Source organism: Myotis lucifugus, unplaced genomic scaffold, assembly GCF_000147115.1.
Source record: "Myotis lucifugus unplaced genomic scaffold, Myoluc2.0 scaffold_231, whole genome shotgun sequence".
Lineage (NCBI taxonomy): Eukaryota > Metazoa > Chordata > Mammalia > Chiroptera > Vespertilionidae > Myotis > Myotis lucifugus.
In genome coordinates this window covers 1705086-1721333 of record NW_005871279.1, presented here as the reverse complement: position 1 = coordinate 1721333, position 16248 = coordinate 1705086, and the positions used below count along the sequence as shown (strand labels likewise).

The following is a 16248-nucleotide window of genomic DNA, read 5'->3' as shown; positions in this document are numbered from 1 at the left end:
CAGGCTGGCCATAGCCCCTTCAGGGTGGGGGCCCCCTGGGGTGCCGGCCAGCCTGGGTGAGGAGTGGATGGCTGTTTGCAGGCTGGACATGGCCCCCAGCCACCCAAGCTCCCAGTGGAGGCTGGCTGGAAGGAGGTATCTGGGATTTATTTATCTTCTATAATTGAAACTTTGTTGCCTTTAGCGGAGGCCGCAGCTGGCCAGGCAGGTGGGAAGCTTGGCTTCCTCCATCGCCAGGGCAACCAAGCCTCCTGCTTGTTCCAGCTCCATGGCTGCCGGCCGCCATCTTGGTTGCATTAATTTGCATACAGTCACTGTGATTGGCTGGTGGGCGTGGCTTGGATAGTAGTGAAGTTACGGTCAATTTGCATGTTTCTCTTTATATATATATATATATATATATATATATATATATATATATATATGCTTGACATTGTCGCATAGTCCCTGAAGAGCTCTTTATTTTTTAAGACTTTTTCCTCCCTAGAGTTGAGGGAAATTCACACATACACTTTGAGCCTTTCTTCTATATGGCTTCCTTCATTCTAGACCAGGGGTGGGCAAACTTTTTGACTCAAGGGCCACAATGGGTTCTTAAACTAGACTGGAGGGCCGGAACAAAAGCATGGATGGAGTGTTTGTGTGAACTAATATAAATTCAAAGTAAACATCATTACATAAAAGGGTACAGTCTTTTTTTTTTTTTAGTTTTATTCATTTCAAACGGGCCGGATCCGGCCCGCGGGCCGTAGTTTGCCCACGGCTGTTCTAGACTATCTCCCTTCAATTTCCAATTTTTATGGTAACCCCAAACAGGTTCCTTTCACACCTCAATCCATTACGACTGGCTTTCTGCTGGATTTTCAGCCACTCCTGCTGTATTGACTAGGCATAGTCCTTAGTGGGAAGACTGTGTAAACTTGGAATATTGTGCAGTTTTTGTCTGCTTTTCATTGTTATCCCATGTCCTCTAGTAATTTGTTGGTTTTACTTTTGTCCAGAGTTTAAAATGGTTATCTGTGGGAGGGTTAATATGGTATAATCATTATTGGAAGTGGAACTCCTCCTTCCTGTATTCTTAAGCTTAGTTAATTTGTTCATCATCCTTGTCTTCAAATTTAAAGACCCCAGTTTCCCCAACCCAAACTAACCAGTCAGTAGATTATAATAATCCTATCTCAGGTATGCTTCCTGAATCTCTTGACACATAACCTCCGTAGAGCTACTACTTTAGATTAAGTCCTCTTTTAACTGGTCTTACTTGCCTCAGTCACTTCCCATATTGCTTGAGTTATTGTCCTAAAAAGCATTCCTCATTATGTTGCTCTCTTGTTTCAAGTCCTCTCTAAACTTCTGTAGGATTAAATCCACTTGGCTTCGTCTACAAAACCACTCATAATCCAATCTATGTCCTGCTATTGCTCCACATAGAACCTGTGCTCCTGATAAATTAAGTTTTTCTCTGTTCCTTGGACATATCAGAACTTTCCTTGTTTTTGTATTTTGTACTTTGCATCCTGCCTTCTTGGGCTATCCATTTGCATTTGGCTTTTCTAGATTTAGTTTTAAAATTCAATTCAAATAACACCTCTTCTGAAAAGTCTTCCTTGGGTAGGTTACCTCTGTCCTCAACATCTCTCTTCTATATTCCTACAGATCTTAGAAATTTGAGTGTCAAGTTGGTTGGTCTGCCTACCTAATTTTATCATCTATCTATCTATCATCTATCTATCTATCATCTATCTGTCATCTATCTATCATTTATTTAGCTAGCTATCATTTATCTGTCATCTATATAATGTTTCCCTAAGTAGATTCTTATCTTCTCAGTCAAGGTGTTGTGTCTTTCAAATATGTTTTTTTTCCATATCTATGATGTCTAGTTAGCATTCTTTACCCTATAATGATATTACAAAGAATATATCTCAGCAATGCTACTCAAAGCAATAATTTTACATATGGAAATTAAAGGTCACAAAACCAAAGGGAGATACTAATCAGCCACTTTATATATTATTCTGTTATTTATTGTTTTTAAGTACCACGTCCCTCCCCACCAAACACTTCTAAAGACTACTGCAAGAATGGTGGAACCTGGGACAATGGCAAATGCCATTGTCCAGAAGAGTGGAAAGGATTGAGATGTACAATAGGTAAGTTTTTTGGGGATAATACTAAAGTGTGAGATTTAGGTGACTCTTGTGTTAAGACAGCAGCAAAGTTTTTCAAAGCTTCTGTTAATGATTATAGTAACAGCGAGCATAATGATGATGGCCTTAAGATGTATTTGTTAGCTGGATAGCAAAAGTTGAGTTTTCTTCTTGGGCTATTTCCCTGTATGTTCAATACACCTTGTCTGTTTCCCAGCTATCAAGTTTCTCTGTAAACTCGACACTGCTTTTCCTTCTGGATGCAGTGTCCAGCACAGAGTAATGGGTGAAATTGTTTTTGCAGGTCTTTCAACTGGTGATAAGCCATATCACATCACTTCAAATATCACAATTCTAACACATTTAACTTTTCTGAAATCATGATGCATCTTTCTAGCTAAGTATATACTTGGATGAAGTTTTTGTCTTTTCTTCCTTTCTCTTAAAGAGATGTTATTAATTTAGTGGTTTGACTTTTTGACTTCAATCAAAGGTATCTCAGGATCGAAGTTCAGCATCACTTGTTGATCTGCAGTGCGCATCTCAGCACTCTGCACACTTCATGCTGCCTGCTTAGGATCCAGAGTTCCAGGATCACACTCCTACCATTTGTTACACTCCTACCAGCTAGCATATTCCACATACAACTTTGGCTTTTTTGCTTTGACCACATCCTCATGTTGCTCTTTGCCACTCTAGGTTTTCAAGATTTCAACTAATTTGATACATTATTCTTGCTGATGTGTTAGTGATCATATCCCACCTCTGGCAAGTTATATATTGTGCACATTTTAACTGGAACCTGTTATCTAACATACTAGTTATCTTAATAGAAATAACTTAACCAGATAAGAAAGTATGAAGGTTTTGCCCAGCCAGTGTTGCTCAGTAGTTGAGCATATACCTATGAACCAAGAGTTCATCAGATTCCCCGTCAGGGCACACGCCCGGATTATAGGTGTGCAGGGGGCAGAAGAGGAAACTTATCTTTATGTGATTCTTCTAGTTGCCAGGCATGCTACATATCTCAATGGTTCTCTCTCATCAATGTTTCTATCTGTCCCTCTTGCTTCCTCTCTCTCTCAAATCAATAAAAACATATTTTTTTTCAAAAAGAATTAAAGTATTAAGTTCTTGGTGGGCCAATGAGTCCTATAAGCTTTCTATTACCCTTTAAATTATACTGGCTAGGTTTTGAATTTTGACTTTTATCTGGTTTGAAATTTCAAAAGAAAAGTATAATTTAAAATGAAAAAATTTCTTTTTATTATAGTTAATTTCTGTGAAAACAGTACCGATGGGAATTTTACTTTTGGCAAAATTGCAGTGGGAAGATATGGACCTTCCTTGGAAACATGTGGCAAGGACACTCTAAATGGTATGTGTTTTTTTAAAACATCTTCCTTGTTTAGGCATACAAATCACTATACTGGGTTATACCTACCATCCCTCCAACTAGTATTAGGTTCCTGGAAGAGGCATCAAGGAAGGCTTTGTAGAGGGTTTGGTTCCCTTTTATGATGCCAATGTTCAAAGTTTAGGGTGTTACCTCACATAATCCTAATTTTCCTGAAAACCTTACTATGGATCAGTTGTACTTCTTCAATTGGTTTATTTTTCCAGCTTATTCTGTCTCCTGGAGTGTGATCAGGTTCACATCTGCTTCTTAAGTTATATAATTTGTCTCAATGTAAACAATTAGCTAAACTATTGACTTACACCATATCTGTGAAGGGACACATGTACAGGAGCATGTAGTTGCTGTGGCCATCTTTGCAAACACTCTCTTTTTCTTTTTGTTAAAGCGGGCACGCCAAGAGCAACCCGGCTATGCAATGTCACTGAAGATGAAGAGATAGAATTAAAAAATGCGACAGTAGGAAATTGCGATATAAATCTGGACATCCTGAAAGACCAGGTATGTCCTATGGCCCATGTGATAGGCAACCGGAAAGAAACCTGTTGGTCAAATCAATACTTTTTAAAGCTTTCAAATTAGAAATAACAAAAACTAGTAACTAAACCTTTGTTGTTGTTGTTAATCCTCACCTGAGGATAATTTTTTTCATTGATTTTCAGAGAGAGTAGAAGGGAAGGAGAAGGAAGGGGAGAGTGTGTGTGAGAGAGAAACGTTGATGTGAGAGAGATACATCCTTTGGTTGCCCCCCACACTCATCCCTACCAGGGCTGGGAATGAACCTGCAACCCAGGTATGTGCCCTTGACTAGAAATTGAATCCGAGACCTTTCAGTGTGCTGGCCGATGCTCTAACCACTGAACACACAGACAGGGCTAAAGCCTTTATTTTTTTAAATTGACATCTATTTGTAAAAAAGACTAGCTGAATATGTTGGTTCTGCAAATTTCAGCAAATGACAATCTATAGCACATTTACTAACGGCCTCATCATTTTTAAGTCAGTGCAGTTTTGACCAAAATAGATCTGACATTGGAGACCAAAAACGAAGGTATTTTGCTTGGCCAGTGTTGCTCAGTGGTTGAGCATTGACTCATGAACCAGGTCAGGGCACATGCCCAGGTTTTGGGCTTGATCTTCAGTAGAGGGCATGCAGAAGGCAGCTGATCAATGATTCTCTCTCATCATTGATGCTTCTATCTCTCTCTCCTTTTCTCTGAAATAAATAAAAACTTATTTTTAAAAAGGGAAGGTATTTTAAGGGTCTACTGGACCAGAACACTGAGGAAAAACTATGAGGCCTTTTGAGACAGGAAACTCCAGAAGCTGATGAGAGTCTCAGGGCTGTATCCATGAGCAGGTGGAATGGGAAGTACATCTAAGTAAATATTTTTTCATGCAAATTAAATTATTTTGACTAAGGAGATACCCAAATGCAAATGCATGGAATTGCTAACACCTCGGGCCAAACAAGGGACAGAAGAGGAAACTTATCTTTATGTGGTTCTTCTAGGTGCCAGGCATGCTACATATTATCTCATTTAGTTTTTATAGAACCTCTGAGAGCTAGGTGTTATTCCCATATTATAGATAATTACAGCTGATAACACTTACTCATTATTGAGCACTGACTGCATGCTAAGTGCTATGCTGAACATTTTACACATGCTGTTTTATCACATTTAATTCCTGTAACACCCCAATAGGTAAGTATGAATGTACTCTTTTTATAGATGAGAAAACTTTGTTTCTGAGAAGTGCAGTATTTTGCCTGATAAGTCACAGCCCAAAGCAATGGTGCTGCTTTTTATTTTACAGTCCACACTGAACCATATTGGCTCCCTAATTATACATGGGCAGGGGTGAAGGTGGGAGTAGGAGTGGTAGGAGGATGTGGAGGTGGTGCCAACCACATAGGTAGTGCCAGCCACACAGATTGTGGGAATGACTTCATGTTCTGGAATCTGCCAAAACAGTGTTTGACTATTAGCTCTGCCACTTCTAAGCTGCATGAACTTTGGGTGAGCTCCTTACCCTCTCCAAGGCTTTAAATAGGGATGAGAATGCTCAACTCAGTGCTGTTTTGCGGATTAAATGTAGTAACACCTGTAAAACATTTAGCAGTGCCTAGCACGCAGCAGGGTCCTGGATATGGAATGAGAGCATTGTTACTGTCTACTGATGGGATATTGCTTCCAACTCTTTCCCAAGCTTGAATAGCCTGTGACTTTGGTTTGGTTTTTGAAACGATGCTGCCATCTAGTGAAAAACTGAGAGAGAGAGAGAGAGAGAGAGAGAGAGAGAGAGAGAGAGAGAGAGATTGACCTCCAGCCCCACTAGTAACAGGATTAACATGTTATAAGTGCACAGCAGAGCCCGGGGGCCAGTTGGTACCTGAGGTTGTCTAGGTCAGTGCTGCACTGAAAAGCTAGTTTTAGAATTTCCAACCCATTGTAGGCCAATAATCATGTACAATACAATAAAAATGAATAACTTGGAAAATGAAATGAAAAAGACATAAAATACAAATCCATTTAAAAATTATTATATGCAATAGCATAAAATTGTTATATGAGATTAGAATTGTTATATAAGTTATACAAGAAAAGAAACAGATAATGAAAAACTAAGTGGAGATTGAGGAGACTGAGGTTCAACTAAATTCCAGCTCATTCATTTGTAGTTGCTTGAAATGTTTCGATGTAGTTGTAAAAAGTTAGGTTTGCTTCTTTTTTTAAAACAGATACATAATTCATCAAAAAATCCTTTAATTATTTCTGAAGAAGTCCAGGTTTTAACATCTAATACCAATAATTTATCTCCTGCGAACATCGCTTCTGCTACTGATGTGGTTGGACAGATCTTCAACTCATCCAGAAATGCACCACCTGAGGTAAAACTCACAAAGTTTTCTAAAAAGGGAGGGGAAGAAAGAAAGAAACTCATCCCAAACTTTACCCCTTATTCCAGGATATGGACTTGGGCATGATTTAGGTTGCTTAGAACCATTTTGCAGAGTACTCTTTCTGAGAGAAGCTCAAAGAAATAAAGGGCTCTTTGTCCAAATATTCTCTTTGAGGGTAGTCACAATGATCATTACCATGTTAAATCCGGAAAGCCTATAACAAACAACTCTGTTTCATCTTATTAATATGTTTACCAACTGCATTTGGCCTCAGCATCCCTATTCAATTCCAAGTAACTGATGAAATGGTCTTCCAAGGAACTCACTTTGGAACATGATGTTTTAAACCGATCTCTTCCTGCTAAGCATATTTGCATTTTAGCTTTAGCTTTTAAAAAACTTTGGCCTACTTTACATTTCTGATACTATAAACTGCTAAACTCTGGTACCTGAAGACAAGAACTATAGTCAACATTTATCAGTTGGCACAGCTTGGGTACTGGTCAAACAGGCTATAAGCCACCAAAATGGACTGACCCAGTTTACCAGTTGAATATCGGCATGACCTGAAAATACCTATTCCTTTCTTCTCTTCTCTTTAAATGTTTTATTTCAAAAAATTATTTTATGTTATCCTAGCTCCTTTGGAAATCAAGGGAGATTAAAATCACAAGTTAATAAAAATGGAATTGAAAAATAATGACCACCAAATGTAGAATTTGTGGAAGGATTAGCCAGTAAAGACAGAAGGATATTAATAACCCAGAAGAGGTCAGTTAAACAGTAACCAAATGTACAGAGATCCTTTCAATGTACTCCTGATGTTTTAATTGTAAGAAAACTAGAAATAATTTTACTAACTCTAATAGGTACACTAGGTGTAACTAGTAAGTTATATTAAATATTGTAAGCTGTGATGTTCTGACAATTAAAGCCCTGCACTCTTCTTAGTTTGTTTCTGCATTTGTATCCGAGCATCGGCTTTTGTGTTCTTGGGGATGAGGTGGAGGTTCTGTGAAGACCTTGCTCTGAGGTCAAATTCAGAGACCTAAGCCTTCTAATTGACTGCCTTAATGTATATTTTCACTGAGCCTTATTGTTATTCTCTCTGCCATCTTCTGTAGATAAAAAACTAAGCCTTCAGTTCCACTTGATACCATAATAATCCATGATAATGAAGGTCATGATGATGTCCTTATGATGACTGGTGTCTTCTTCCTGGCAGGCAAAAAGAGTTGCTGTCACAACAGTGAGTCAACTTCTAAATGCCAGTGAAGACTATTTTAAAGAAGCTGTTAATGACGATGAAAAGGCCTTTTCAACGTAAGCACAATTCCAATTTGGAAAGAAAAACCTGACAAAGTGCTGTTTACTTTCCTAGGTTAACGCATTAATAGAAATGTCTTTGTTTCTCTCATGAATGCGCTCACTGGCTGATTCCTAGGGGATGCAGACTAAAACCTTGGCCTTCTACTGATCATCCGTGACTAGATGGAGTTAACTCCTGGTCCCAGGTGTGGCCATGGATAGAGAGTAACTGGGATGATTTAGATTAGAACTTGTTTTACTAGCCTTAGTTTGGTATGCCCAGCTGGCAGCCAGCACGCACAGCAGGAGCTCCTCATGCTCTTTTCTCAGTTTACACAGCTGCAAGTAACAGCATAACTTTGTAAGACACATTGGTAGCCTCCCACCCACAACTCAGCTCTCCCCAAGTTCCTGGTGTATTTTGATTAAACGTTCCCATGGTTACAATGAACAACAAAAGGGATCCAACTCTACCTGTTTTCTTTCTTCTTGACTCCTATGTTCTGGGTTTCTTTTGGGTGTATATTTAAACTAAAACTCATGTACTTTATTCATAGAGGCCTCCCATTAGGATTCACTGTGTGTGTTTTTTATCTTACATATAGTCTTCTTAACTCTTTTAAAATTTAAGTAAATATGCATGCTCATTATGGAAAAATAAAAAATATATAGATGAGAAAATTTTAAAAAATCATTCTGCCTTTATTAACCTGTTGGTATATATTCTTATAAATTTTTTCTCTGTATGTGCATTACATAATCTATTGATTTAAAACTTATTTTTGTCACTTAATAATAGTATATAAACATTTTTATATAAATATCTATACATCCACATCATAAATTTTAGTTTATTGCATAAATGAGTGAATTTTTATTTAAGAAGTTCTCTGCCACTGGACATTTAGATTCCTTTAAGTGTTTTAATATTTTGAACAATTAACATTCTTGTACATAATCTTTGTTTGCATGAGACATTATTTTGTTGGGAGAAATTCCTACAACTAATTCTCAATTTTCTCATTATTATAACCAGTACCTGTGTTACAGAAGACCAAAGAAATACCACTTCCTAGAGAAAGGGAGGGACACCATTTATTAACACTAGTGCAGTGGTCGGCAAACTCATTAGTCAACAGAGCTAAATATCAACAGTACAACGATTTAAATTTCTTTTGAGAGCCAAATTTTTTAAACTTAAACTATATAGGTAGGTACATTGTTATTAACTTAATTAGGGTACTCCTAAGCTGGCCTTTGCTAAAAACATCCTCAATCTGATTGAGGTACGTTCACTGAGGTCGACCCTTCCAACTCTCCCATCTACACTTGTCTTGTATACTTGTTCCATCTATCTCCTTTCGTTCATCCTCTCTATATGTCCAAACCATCTCAACATACCTTTCTCAATCCTCAACACTACATCTTCTTTCACTCCACAACATTCCCTAAAATTAACTTAATAAATTTACTTAAAGTTTTAAGTCTTAGTTAAACTATAGGTACATTGAATAAAACTTGATATCATACTTAATAACGATATTATTTATTGATAAAATTAAATTCCCTATAATTTACCTTACAATATCCATAAAATTAAATCATGACAATGACTGACAAACACTAATGTGAACAATGGCATTGCATCTCCTTGGAAAGTTTGGGTAAGTCAGGTTTGTATGTTGTTGTTTTTAATTTTAGGCACGATTCCAGGTTCTCATCAATAAGAAGACTTCTCAATTTACTCTTGATAAGGTTCATGCTTGAAAATGATTGTTCACATAAATATGTAGACCTGAAAAAGGAAAGAACAGCAAACGCTAGTTTTTTCAGTTGATTATATGAGTCAGGAATACTATTCCAGGTGTTAAAAATCAACATATCTTCCTTCCCCAGGTCTTTCAAAGCAGACCACTTGTGCTGTGAACTAAGTTCACATTTGTTTTTCTCCAATATTTCTATATCAGCACAAAGACGTTCAAATTTCGAGCTCCACAGTTCTTTGTTTTTTAAATCCAGCAATTGCATTTCAAAGTTGCCAATTTCAATATTAAAGGGAGAAAAATTTAATTCTGTTACAGTAGCATTGAGAGGTTTTTTAACAAAGGCTAACGTTGCTTTGCTGTTTCTGAATTCCTGAAACCTGTTGAGAAAAGCTTCCCTCATATTTAAAATACCGCACGTGGTATTTTGTGGAAGAGCCACACTCAAGGGGCCAAAGAGCTACATGTGGCTCATGAGCCGTGGTTTGCCAACTGTTATGCCCAGATTTCGGGGTCCCCAAAAATTGACCACCAGGAAGCCACGTCCGATGCAAAAGCAAAGAGTCTTTATTCAAGCCTGGGCTTTGCTCCCCCAGCCTCCTTACCGTCACAGCAGTGGGACGAGAGAGAGCGAGCCCCAGGAGAACAAAGGTTATATAGGGCTAGTCATTTGGGTGGGCTTAGGTAAGTGACGTGGGTTACAGAGATTGGTCACTTTGGTCAGGGTTTTATTTCAGGGTTTTTCGGCAGGGTCTTAGAGCACAATGGTCAGGAAGTGACCAACACATTCTGAGGTTTGAGCCATCCCCTACTATTTCCTGATTGGTCAACAGCGACACATAGGGAGCATCCTGTGGTATAGCCTTATTAGGACCTTAGCTGCGTTCCTGGAGCTTCATTGGTCCACTCAGGTGGTGGTTGGGGGAGTTAGGACATTTCTGACATTCCTGTGGTCACTCCCGGGGGGGGGGGGGGGTCAGGCTGAGGACCCAGCTCTACAAGATGGAGGATAGTCAGTTCTGCTTTGTTCTTTCACCAACCACTGCACTAGTGGACTCTGGGAATAATTTCCAAATCAGAGTGAAGAAACATGCAGAGAGCCTGTCTATATATATCCCCGCTGGGGTCTTTGTCTTGCAGATATGCCCCCTACCCCCTTCGTGGCCCTTCAGGAAGGCCCCTAGGTGTCAGGCCAAATCAGATGATCTGTCCTGGGGACAGTGATAACAACCCCCCCCCCCCCCCAAAACACACACACACACACAAACACACACAGGGCAGTGCATTGTTCACAGTTTTTATGGCCTGACACCGTGCAAGACCAGTTTCCTCCTCACCTGTTGAGTCTTTTAAGTAGAAAAAGCACAAAAGCATGAAATAGAACATTCAAAATATTAAAATTCTGAGAGAGGATGGTAAAGGTTGTGCAAACAGTTTAACTGGTGTGTTGTATGACTTCAAATTTCTAGGAGTGTGGTTACTCCATTTTTTTAAAAAAAATCCTTACCTGAGGATATTTTTCCATTGATTTTTAGAGAGAGTGGAAGCAAGAGAGAGAGAGAGAGAGAAACAGAGAGACAGAGAGACAGAGAAACATTGATGTGAGAGAGATACAATGATTGGTTGCCTTTGCACACAGCCTGCAACTGAGGTACATGCCCTTGACTGGAATCAAACCCAGGACCCTTCAGTCCACAGGCCACTGAGCAAAACTGGCTAGAGCCACTCCCCTTTTTTTGAAGCTGGAGAAGGAAGTGGCCATGGGGCCCAGAGTCTATGTTGAGGGAACATGGAGACTGAGGGCCAGAGTCCCTTCAGAGCTGAGGCTCTGTGTTTGCAGCCTTGCTAGAGGGGGAAAGGGGAGCAGTGGATGCTTTCGGTGAGAAAGCTAAGGAAAGAGATGTAGGACTTGGCTGGGAAAGTCAGATCATGATGCAGATGAGAAACTTAACAATAAATAATTATGAATTTTACTGGCTTAAGACATGGAGAAAAAAAGAATTTTGTGTGTAATATCCAAATGGCTACAAAGAAAGTGGTTAGAGGATAAACGACCATTTTAAATATAGAACACATTGACATATGAAATAATATAACCACACTCAGTTCCTCCTTCCTCCCACTCTAAATTTCTAGTTTGTCTTTCTAATCATGGTCTATCAGTTCCCTTCTCCCTTGTGATCTTTACGTCAGTCCTGTGGATTCAGTTCCTTCATTTCATCTCAGTCTCCAGTCCCAAGGCCAGGTCACCAACCCCTTAGCCCTCCTGAGGAGAATGTTCCTGATGAGCTGCCATCAGAGGTCATCTCTCACTTTCCTCTCTCCCCAGGAAAGGAAACTAATCGCTGCCTGGAGCAACTCTTCTTTTCCAAACTCCTTCCCCCGAGTCTCCTCACAGGCACCAGGCCTCAGTCTTCCATCTCACTTTGTTTTCTTCATTTATAGTTTCTTCTTTGTATCCTTAAGCTGCTGAACTCCCTTTCTACACTCAGTGAGAAAAGTGTAGAGGGTGAGAGTACAAAAGAGGAGAGTGTCAGGGAAGAAAGAATCCATTTCAGCTTTATTGTGAAGAGGCATGTGGACTCTCCTGGGAATCTAAGAACAGAATTATAATGGAGCCTGCGGGTGGCAAGGCCTCAAGGCAGCTTTGAAGGTCTCAGAGGAATCTGTGAGTCTTCCCTCTGGAACAATAGCCTTTGGAGTCAGACAATCTTGGGTTCATTATCTTAGTGTTGTTATTCACTGATTTTGGCCGAATTACTTCATATCTCTTTTAAGAGCCTCAGATTCTTCAATGTGATATGGGAGTAATTCTGAATTTTACTTCAGTAAGGTTTTTGTGAAGCTCAAATGAGATGATGTATGTAAATCACTAGCATAATACCTACATACATATAAGTCTTAAAAAAAAAATAAAAAAGGTCGCCCTAACTGGTTTGGCTCAGTGGATAGAGCGTCGGCCTGCAGACTGAAGGGTCCCAGGTTCGATTCCGGTCAAGGGCATATACGTTGGTTGCGGGCACATCCTCAGTAGGGAGTGTGCAGAAGGCAGCTGAATTGATGTTTCTCATCAATGTTTCTAACTCCCTATCCCTCTCCCTTTCTCTCTGTAAAAATCAATAAAATATATTTTAAAAAAGGTCATGTCTTTATAATGAACACGACTCAATAAACATATTTACTTCATATCTTTACTCCTAGTTTCCGCTTTCTAATAATTTAATCCCATTCATGATGTTGGGGAAATAGAAAAAAAATATTGTCCCAACCCAGAAATGCTCTCTATAAAGGTAGTAGAGAAAGAAAACACTTATATTATTGAATAAGCACTACACCAGAGTGTGACACACACCACAGAAAAACCTCTAAGAGCTTGCAAAAACAGACAAGAATCTCACCTCTTTTATATAAACTAACATATAACTCAGTACATACATGTTTTCAGATAAACAATGACTAGTCCTCAATTAAGAGAAGTTGACAGCACTATTTGTCAGACATAGGATATCGTAACATTACCTGGTAAGTGAGGTGACCATTTGTGGGAGCTAATTGGCTTTATCCAGAGGGAATACAAATTTCTCATATCCTTATTACAGGAGGTAGTTATGCAAGTTGGAGCAAGATGTCCAATCAAGGAAGTTAGGCCCCCATTCTCCCACAGAAACTGGGAAATAGGGGTACTATCTGCCTTAATGTTTACATTTCAAAGAGATGGCTTTCATGTCCTTGAGAAAGACATTCCTAGGTCAAAGCTGACAAAATGCCAATGTGGTCTTCAAAAGAATTTATTTACATTTCAAAGAGAGGAGAAAGTATTTGCAACATTTCTAAAATAAAATGTCCAAGGAAAAAGGAGGGGAGGACAATTTCTTCCCTTATTTTCAACAGGAAGAATTAAACCTCTTCTTTTTAATTTGTATTTGTCCTTACAAATGATATAATGCTCTCTCTGGTCCCCCTCTAAACCATGACTTTCCTGATATATCTGCTGTACGAAATAGAAAATTCCTAAGTGAAAAAATCTAATTGTTTTTTTCTACTCCTTTGTATCAAGTTGATGACCAGCTTCCAGATTGGGTATTCTGAGGCAGGCACCCATCTGTAATCCAATTAGTTATGGCAAGAGGAAGAAAGAATCAAATAGAGGTGGCTGTGACTAGAGCTACCCTTTGAAGGTGGTTCTGAACATGGCAAACACCCCCCACCCCCACCCCCATATATTTAGTATGTCTTTCCCTTTGTCCTTCAAATGCCCAAATGAGCTCCTCTTAGTATTCCCAGTGTTTTCCGGAACACTAACTCCTTAGTAGGTATTCAACGGATATTGTTGGTTAAATAACTGCATGAATTATATTCTTAGCAGGTTGGAGTCTTGTCAGGTTGAAAGCAGCTCTGGAGTAAGATTGTTATTTATTAAGTGAGCAATACATAGTGTAAATTGCTGGAAATTACAGGAAATGTTGTTATGAACGTAAAACCTTTGAAACAGAGAAGCCAACTTGAATGTTTCCATATGAATGATTATCACATTTTCTCTATAAAGTGTTTTATTTTAAAATTTCTCTTTTTTATCTCTCTTGGGGAAGGGAAAAGATATTTTAGTGGCAGATATAAAGATTTAAAATTTTGAGCAATTATGTTTTCATGAAATTCTTCAATTTCTGGCAAAACTAGATTGAACCAGTTATGGTATATATAGAGATTTTGTTTTGTCAAGTACAGAAATAATGCAAATATTTCTTATAGGAAACAAACTGACAGGTTCCCTTCACTCCCTCCCACTTTCCATTTAATCTATTTTTGAACTTATCCAAGATAGCAAAGAACATTGTGAAAACCTGCAATATTTGGTTATGGGTCAATGAGTTCAAAGTTCTGTTGTTCCATAGTTCCGTATGAACTGTCACCTCAGGAATGAACAACTTACAGGAGATGCTTTGGATCCCAAAGGGTTTGGGTGAGAAGAGGGAGTTGAATAAGTGGAAATTGAGTCTTACCACTGGAGAAACAAGAATCTCATGCCTGGCCAATGGTGGGTGGCAACACCATCCTTCTATGTGAAGAGCAGCATGATAAAGATGATTTCTATTGGGAAATTTGTCATTCAGGCGTTCCAGCCTTCTGGCATCAATGTAGAAGGTACCCTTCAGTGGAGATAGTCCACCAGAGCTTTTAAAAAAGGTGTATATAACAAAGGATGAGTCTGCTAAAGAAATCAGTTATTTTTAGGTGATTGTGTTAATGTAATCTGATGAGTTCTGTGGTCATACCTTTCTACTGGAACATGGGAGAGAACATACACACACCTCTGATTTTACAATGAATCTCTTGACTATCATATTGTTTTATTCTATGCAGGCTTATTACCGAAATGGAGACTTATTCTTTGTCTTTGGACAATAATTCAGTGGTGAACCCTAATATAGCAGTACGGTCTGTCACTTCTCATCCGGAAGACACTGGGGGGTCTACAGGTGTTCTCTTCACTGTGCAGAAAGGTGAGCTATTTGTTTTCTGTGCTTGTAATATCAGAGAGCATTCTGCTACCAACCATAAATAATGATTTATTCATGAAAATGTAGACTTTTAAAATATACTTTCCCCCCCCATCTCATAGGAGCTAGCGATTCTCTTCTTACTGGTAGCACACGTGTAGATCCAAAGGAGGACAGTTTTCGTCCAGATACAATGACTGAACTTCAGATCTGGCTCAATCCATCAACAAGTAGGTCTCAAACTTTGTTATATTTTTAAAAATGCACCTAAATTCATGGAATTAATAATTTAAAAATCACTGAGTGCAAAATAATGTTTACAGAGTTTCACACTGAATAATTTGCATTTGAGTATGTTAGAGCTCTTCCAGATTACAGTAATCTCTACAATTCTAGGTCATAGAGATGATTACTTTTCTTCTTTCTTCCTTTTCAAAAATATTTTGGAGGATAGTAGAATTGAAATGCCCTGGCCATGGACACAAATCTGTTTTCTAATAAAAATCTAGCTAATGTGGCTCATTAAAAAAATACATTTAAAAAAATATTCAGTCACAAGCTCTGTCCATGGCACTCACCTACTGAGATTCATCCTATACACCTGTGCTGGGGATATTTTAGGTAATTGACCCAGGCATCACTTACTAGTACCAATTTTCAGTTATTTCCACTAATATGGTGGCAAGCATGGGCTTTACATTCTCTTGCACATGGCCCTGCAGAAATTCTTATGTCTAACTTGAAATGTTTGTACTTTACAAAGTCTAAAAAAGTTTGACTGATTCTTTTACAATAATAATAAGCAAACCAGACACACACATTTACACTTATTTTCTCCCTAAAAAAAAAAAAAAAAAGAAAGAAAAAAGAAAAAAAAAGAAACAGAATGCTATAATGAACTTATTTTGGAAAGACTAAGTTTATATTTCTCATTGGTTATATAATTCTAATTGGTTAATAAATGTTTTTTGGTCACAGAACTTGCAAATATCTTCCCTCCAGGCTGCAGTAATCTTTTGCTTGTTTTTTTAAAAGTTTATATTGTGTTTATTTATAAAATTTAATTTCACAGTTATTAACAGAGCTAATATGTTAAAGTGAATTAAGTATGAGAATAAACTTTTTTTTCTTTTGCTTGTTTTTTTAAATAAATCTTTATTGTTCAGATTATTACAGTTTTTCCTCTTTTTCCACCCATAACTCCCCT

General features: G+C 38.3%; 1 protein-coding gene across 1 annotated transcript in view; it reads left to right on the top strand.

Moving 5' to 3' along the window:
- Positions 1-16248, top strand: part of ADGRG7 (adhesion G protein-coupled receptor G7) — an 84015-nt gene that overhangs the window by 20582 nt on the left and 47185 nt on the right. Inside the window, 7 exon segments of the mRNA XM_014463999.2 lie at positions 2073-2153; positions 3424-3528; positions 3956-4068; positions 6311-6460; positions 7698-7795; positions 14905-15044; positions 15164-15271. Of these exon segments, the coding sequence (XP_014319485.1) occupies positions 2073-2153; positions 3424-3528; positions 3956-4068; positions 6311-6460; positions 7698-7795; positions 14905-15044; positions 15164-15271 (795 nt within the window).